This window comes from Carlito syrichta, unplaced genomic scaffold (genome assembly GCF_000164805.1).
Source record: "Carlito syrichta isolate Samal-C Ts95f unplaced genomic scaffold, Tarsius_syrichta-2.0.1 Scaffold304457, whole genome shotgun sequence".
Taxonomy (NCBI): Eukaryota; Metazoa; Chordata; class Mammalia; order Primates; family Tarsiidae; genus Carlito; species Carlito syrichta.
The window spans coordinates 94,559-101,526 of record NW_007248553.1 but is presented as its reverse complement, the minus strand read 5'-3'; the positions used below and the strand labels follow the sequence as shown (position 1 = coordinate 101,526).

At 58.8% G+C, this 6,968-nt stretch overlaps 1 protein-coding gene across 1 annotated transcript; it reads right to left on the bottom strand.

Annotated features, from left to right (window-relative positions):
- Positions 1–4,524: 4,524 nt before the first annotated feature.
- On the bottom strand, positions 4,525–6,105 carry PSAPL1 (prosaposin-like 1). Its single transcript, XM_008059958.1, has one exon. It carries the CDS (start codon positions 6,094–6,096, stop codon positions 4,525–4,527), a length of 1,572 nt encoding a protein of 523 aa, XP_008058149.1. The 5' UTR covers positions 6,097–6,105.
- Between the last annotated feature and the right edge of the window lie 863 nt (positions 6,106–6,968).

Below are 6,968 nucleotides of genomic sequence, written 5' to 3'. Positions count from 1 at the left end.
TTCCAGGTATAAAACACAGAGCCCTCCTTCTGTAGTGGCCATGAGTCCATTCTGCCTAGTTCCAGTGGCCTTCCCAAGGATGCCAGGCAAAACAAGGGTGTCCTCTGACAGCAGCCGGGCCTGGGCGTGAACGGGGACTCACCTCCTCCCCAAGGAGCTCTGGGAGCTGACCCTGGACGTGTGTACCTGTTCCCCTCTCTGTAGGGGACTCAGCCCTTCCTCCTCTGCCCCAGAAGGTAGGTCAAAAGCAGGAAGGAGCAGGACCCTGAGTCATTGGCGATGCCCGCCTCCCCGCTGTCTCCCTTTGTCCACCCAGGTGCTCTGGCCCGTCCCACCCCTGCTGGCACTCTGGAGTGGAGTGTGGCCAGGAGTTGAGGACCCTGACCGGAGTGTCCTTTCTTTCAAATCTCTGCAGCCCAGGGAGGCATTGTTCTTGCCTGGGCCCAAGTAGTTCTGTGCTCAGAGTCCATGTGGGGTCTGGCTCTGATGCCAGGGACGGGGGGAATCTCACTGCACTCAACTACTCAAGACCCCCGGGAGCCTGAGCCCACCTCGGAAGAATTTGCCCTTCCCCAACCATGAGGTCCCTAAGTCACGCACCCTGTGCCCACACTGGACACAGTTGCCCCTAAGAGCACCGTCAGGACATCTAGAACTCTTCAGGTCCAGCCTCTAACCCAGGGAGGGCCCAACTGAAGGCAGGTGAGGGTGGGAGGCTCATTTACACCAAGAAGCCTGGCCCAGAAATGACCCCACCTCCCTGGATTCCTCCCCCCCGCCCCCAGATGTTTCTTGTCTGGCGAGATCCAGTCTCCAAGACTTCTCCAGGAAGCCTGTCCTCGTGGCTCCATCACTGTGAAACATGACTCCACTGTTATGGGATAAGGCCCAACTAAGCACAGCTGGACATTTCTGGAACAGAGGATTCATCTTGGAAGCCACAGAGTAAAGCAGAGAGAGAGCACAGGCTTGGCAGACAGGCCCGTGAGACCTCCTCTGCCACTCGTACCGGGAGGGAAACTTTGGAGCCATGCCCACTGTTCCAGGCATCAGTGTCCAGATGGGCCCGAAGGAGCCTGTGGACACACGACCGCATCCAACCTGCCCTGAGCCATTCCATAAATGTCCATCTGTGAGTCTATCTAGACTAGAAGTGGATGGAAAGAATCTGATAGACCCGGGGCAGGAATGCTGGGGAGGCAACCGCCTGTGTCTCCTTCTCTTTACATTTCTTTTCCAAGATTACTTCTAAGAGGGTAAAGGGGCTGGGGAAGTAGGGAAAAGAAGTCTTCTTTTCTCTGTCTTTTTTTTAAGAGAGTGCTGCTCTCAGTTGCATAAGCTGGCATGTAGGGGTGTGATCCTAGCTCGCCATAGCCTTGAATTCCTGGGCTAAAGAGATCCCGCCTCCCACTGCTCTGAGTTCCTGGGATTATAGGCACGCATCACCATGCTCGGCTCATCTTTAATTTATTTTTTTTATTATGTATCTATTTACTTTTGAGTCAGAGTCTTGCTCTGTCACTCATGCTGGAGTGCAGTGGCACCATCAAGGCTACCGCAGCCTTGACCTTCTGGGCCAGGGGATTCTTCTGCCTCAGTCTTCCAGGTAACTGGAACTATAAGCACGCGCCACCACACCCAGCTAAATGTTTTTTTCATTGCAAAAGGGAGGTTTCGCCATGCGGCCCAGGTGGGTCTAGAACTCTTGGGCTTGGGCTATCCTCTCGCCTCTGTCACCCAAAGGGCAGGGATTAAAGGCGGGAGCCACTGCACCAGCCTAGAATGTTTTTTGTAGAGATAGGGTCTCACTGTATTGCCCAGGCTGGTCTTGGTCTCCCAACTTCAAGCCATCCTCCTGCCTCACGTCCTCAACGACTGGGATTATAGGTCTGAGCCATCATGTCAGGTCTGCTGTCAGGATTTTAAAATTTTTCCTCCAGGAAGTAGAATAAAAGCTTGGAACCATGCTGTTCAGTAACAGACCCCCCAACCCAACCCTCAGGTGAGTAGAGCATCCCAGAAGCTCCTTTCAAGACCTGGACAGTCTCCCTGAACAGCAAGACCCGCAAAGCCGCTCTGGGTCCCCAAGACCCAACGACCCACTCCCTGAGGGTGGAAAAGATGTCTCAGGAGCAGCAGACCCAGGGTTTCCTCCTGAGAACCACACAGACCTCGTCTACACCCGTACCCCTCCCCACTTTCTGCTGCGGGTCTACACCACAGGGAGAGGAAGCCAGTGTGGACGTGCACCTCTTCCTGGGAATATGCTGATGAACAGCCAGCTCTGGACACCGAAACCACCGCAAGTCCCCTCCTCCCAAGTCCCTCAAGGAAAGGACTGAGGGGTCGCCTGTCTTGAGGCCTGGGTCCAAGTCCACCCCCCAGGACTGGACCATGACTTCTCTGTGCCTTAATTTCTTATATGGAACCAGAACAGGAGGGGCTAGACCAGGGTACAAGCTGAAAAACCCCCAGGGCCTGGGAGTGCAGAAGGCCAAGGCACCCCCACCACCGGCCCCCTGACCTGTCCAGTCCCTGGGAGGGAGGGTCTGGTGGGTCTGGGGTGCCACGTGGCAATTAGACCAGAGGCCAGGCTGGCTCCAGAATTCTCCATTTAACGAACAGGATCCAGCTCACAGCACCTGTGTGTGTGTTTTCCCAGCTGGTTCTCTTACCCAAGAACTATTTTTGAAAGTAATGAAGGATGGCAGGGCTCGGTGGCTCAGCCTGCCATCCCGCGCTTTGGGAGGCCGAGGTGAGTGGATTGCCTGAGCCTGCGGGTTCGAGACCCGCCTGGGGAACTTGGCGAGGCCTCATCTCTACAATAAATCAAAAAATCAGCCGGGCATGGTAGCACACACTGTAGTTCCGGCTACTTGGAAGGCTGAGGCGGAAGGATCACCAGAGTCCAGCAGGTCGAGGCTGCAGTGGCCGGGAGCGGCCACTGCACTCCAGTCTGGGCAACAGAGTGAGACTCCAGCTCAAAAAAATATTTTAAAAAATAAATAAATAAAAGTAATGAAGGAAAGAAATGATAACCGATAATACAGGAATAACATAAACTCCTTTTTGCTTCTGTGTGTGTGTTGAGGTGTGCAGAAACTCAGGCCAGGTGTGCACGTTTTTCTGGGCGATGGCCTGAGCCATTGACGGTTACCTAACAGTTCGGGTGTGGCGTCTCGGGAAACAGCACCCACTGTCATCTCGGCCAAGCCAGGCCTGGGCTCATCTTGTTCCAGAGGAGATATCAACTGAATGAGACATACAGGAAATGGCGGCTTCAACCACAGGGCTGTGTGTGTGTGTGTGTGTGTGTGTGTGTGTCTGACCCACAGTTACATAACACCTCCTGTGTGCAGCCCCTGGGCTGGGCATAAAGACACAACAGGTGACATGCTGTCCCCTGAAGGATCATGGTGTGCCAGGAGAGAGCACAGCATAGGCTAAAACCCCAGTGGGCCCTCACCCAGGCTGCGAGTGCCCGAGGCCTCTCGCTGGAGGGGGACGCCGAGTGAGGTGGGCTGTCCTAGCAGCTCTGGGCCCAGGCCTTCCGGGAGAGTAAAAACACAGCACACACCATGTGGAGAAGAACACTTGAGTTTATACAGTATGAACAGACCAGACCCTCCTGGGGGGCTACGGTCTCAGACGGGCTTTTCTGGTCCTGGCAGACACGTGGATGCTGTGTCTGGTCGGAAAGAACTCCAAGACCTTCCGTGGCACAGCCTCAACTTCCCTCCGAGGCAGGTGCGATCATCCCCATTCTGCAGATCAGAAAACTGAGGCTCTGGGAGGGAAAGACCTTGCTCGCCATCTCAGGGCTCTTGTCCTGCTGCTTGACACGCCCACCAGCCACTCCGGACCCTTGGGGCGTTTCCTCAGTGCCTTTGGCTCTCTTGATGTCAGGCCCACTCCAAGGGCGGCCGAGAGGCGGAGTGCGAGGGGGGCTGAGATATGGGAGGGGCTGAGCCCGGCACTCCTTGGAGAACCTGGCCAGATCAAGTTCGGAGACACGGATGTCTCACATACGCCTTTTGGGGCCACCCTCGGGGACTCCAGGCTGAGAAGCTTTGGCCCGAGAAAGCAACAGAGAACGTCGGGGAGACCCAGTCCCTACCCCAGCCACGGACAAGGTGAACCTGGCCCACCAGTGACGGCCCCTTCCTGCCCTCCCTCCGGCCTCGTCCAGCAAGGGGTGGACAAGGCCACCGAGGCCCCTGCCGGCTCCACTGGGACCGCCAGCAACAGCCTTGGAGACGGAGGGGCAGCCTTGGCCGGGTGGGGCGGGGCCTGGACTTGGTTTCCGTCCAGGAGCGGCGCCAGCCTGGCCTTGTTGTGAAGACAGAGCCCTTGGGGATCCGGAACAGCTGGCCTGGAGCCTCATGCGCCCTCTGCAGCCTCCTCCTGGGAGCCTCGGTCTCTCATCTGTGAAAGGGGAACGGGGCAGCACCCACCTCACGGGCACTGTGGGACACGGCAGTCTCCCGGGCCGCGGCGGCAGGCGCTGTGTTCCAGGACCCGTGGTCACGCATGTCCCCCGGCCTGGGTGGGTTCCTCCTTCCATGCGTGTGCCTGGCAGTGCTGCACCGCGTTGCACAGTTCGGCGGCCTCGGGACTCCTGCACCAGAAGCTCGGGCCCATGACGCACTGGTCGGTGCCCAGCAGCGGGTTCCTGGGGCCGTGGCAGGCCCCCAGCTTTTTGCAAACAGCCACAGGGTCCATCATGTCCTTGAGGCTCTCGATGAGCACGGGCTGGTACTGGGTGACGAAGTGGTTGCACTGGATCATGTAGGTCAGCGGCAGGATGCTGCAGCCGCCCTTGAAGGCCATCAGGATGTCCCTCCTGGTGCTGGTGCTCTCCAGGTTGTGGGAGGACACACTGAGCAGCTTCTTGCAGCTGTTACAGAAGCTGCCCTGGTTCTCTGCGTCCAGCAGCGGGAGTGGCGTGGTGGCGTGGGCACCGTGGGCTGCCCGGGCCCGCCTGCGATGGCCACACAGCCTGATGACATTGCACATCTTTTCCGGGGTGACACTGGCCAAGATCTGCACCAAGGAGGGGCTGTAGGTGTCCACCATGAGGACGCACTTCTCGACGAAAGAGTTATGCCAGAGAGAGCACATGTGCTCCAGGCCGCGTCTGATCATGGCCACCGTGCTGTTGGACTTGAGCCACTGTTCCATCTTCTGCATCATCGCCAGGCATACCTCACAGGACATGCCGGGCATCTGTAGCACCTCACTTCTCTTCTCCACCAACCCCATCTCCAGGGAGGGGACCCCGTCTGCAGCTGCCACTTGGGCTAGGCGGGCCGCTGTTCCCAACTCTCCACAGAAGCCCCGCCTCTGGCAGACCTCTTGTGGCGGGAGGGGCCTCAGCATTTGCTCTGTGGGGATGGGCACCTGGAGGAGGTAGTTCTTGCAGAGGAGAGCCAGGCCGGGCGGCAGGGACGCACACGGCTCCTGGAGGCTCAGCTCTGCCAGGGTCAAGTTGGACTGGACGGCGTCCTGGAGTCGGGAGACCAGCCGCACACAGTCTTGGCATATGGCTCCCCCGGGCGTCTGGGGCGGCTGGAAGCTGAGGGCCCCGTCGGTCCTGGATGGAGCTGTGGTCTCCTCGGAGGCGTCCTCCTGGGACAGCGGCCCCGGGGGTGCGACCGGGTGCCTCTGCAGGGGCTCGCAGAGGGTGAGCGCCGTGCACACCTGTGCCGGGGCCCTGCCGGGAGCCCTGTGAAGCATGCCCAGGATGGCCGAGTGTTGGGTGTCTGCCATCCGCTTGCATCTGGCTGAAGACTCCTGGCTGGGAAGCCACTCACAGTTCTGCATCAGTAAAGCCAGGACGTCAGCGTCTGTGGCGTTGGGGTTCATCCCGTTGCCGGCCGCGGCCACCGTGTCCTGGCACAGGCTGCAGGGCAGGGACTTGGCGGTGGGCTTGCTCCACACGGCGCTCTGGCAGTACCCCACGGCCCCGCACCTGGCTGCCGCCTCCAGGTCCTGACACCACACAGCAGACCCCCGTGCACACTCCCAGGGGCCTGGGGTGGGGCTGGCCGAGGCGGCCCCCAGGAGGCCGAGCAAGAGAAGCAGGGCGCACTGCATGCTGGCCAGGGACTCGGGCTCCAGTGCTCCGTGCAGCTGGTTGCTTCTATAAACCCCACTCTCCTGCCTGGCCCCTGGGGAGGGGCACAAGGGTGCCCCGCCTCCTGGCCACCCACACGGCTTGACTCATACCTCCTGCCCCAGGGCTCCTGGCCTCTTGGCCTTTGCTCCCGCAGTGTCTTCTGCCAGGAACACTATTCTTCCCTTTTCTTCCTCGGATAAACCCTTGCTTGTTTTTCAAACCCTGCCTTGTAAGTGAATAACACTCAACTCCCAGGCCCCTCGCCCGGGAAGTCCTCCCAGCCCCTAGACTGGGTCCCCCATCCTCCCAGGCTGCAGCAGCTTCTAGGATGCCCTTCGCCATCACTTACTGTCCCAGCCTGCCTTGTTTGCGTGCCCTGGGTCCCTCCTGGAGTAGGAAACCCCGGGGGAATGTCTGCCCCATCGGAGGGTACAGAAAACCCACCCTTCATCCCCAGAGATTAAGGGAGTGGAAGGACTGCCAACCCGGAAGCTGCTCTTTTCTCATTTGGCCTCAGAGTCACGTGCCTGGCTGGGGTCCTGACCCTGGCTCTTCCTGGGCTTCTACCTTGGCTCTGGCCCTCACTAGCTGTGCCATTTGGGGGTTGGTCTTATGAGCTTGTGGTCTTCATCTGTAAGATGAGAGGCGTGGACCTCACCTCCACCTGTGCAAACTGCTCCCACACCCAGCTCCTGAGACAGGCAGGTTCTTCATTCTAGAGATGTCTATCACAGGCCTAGTGTGGGCCGCTCCATAGTAGACGTGTGTTGAATGTTTGTAGAAAGCACACATGCACACACACAGAGATACAAATGGGCTTTGTGTGGCTCTTGTGTCATCTGTTATCTTC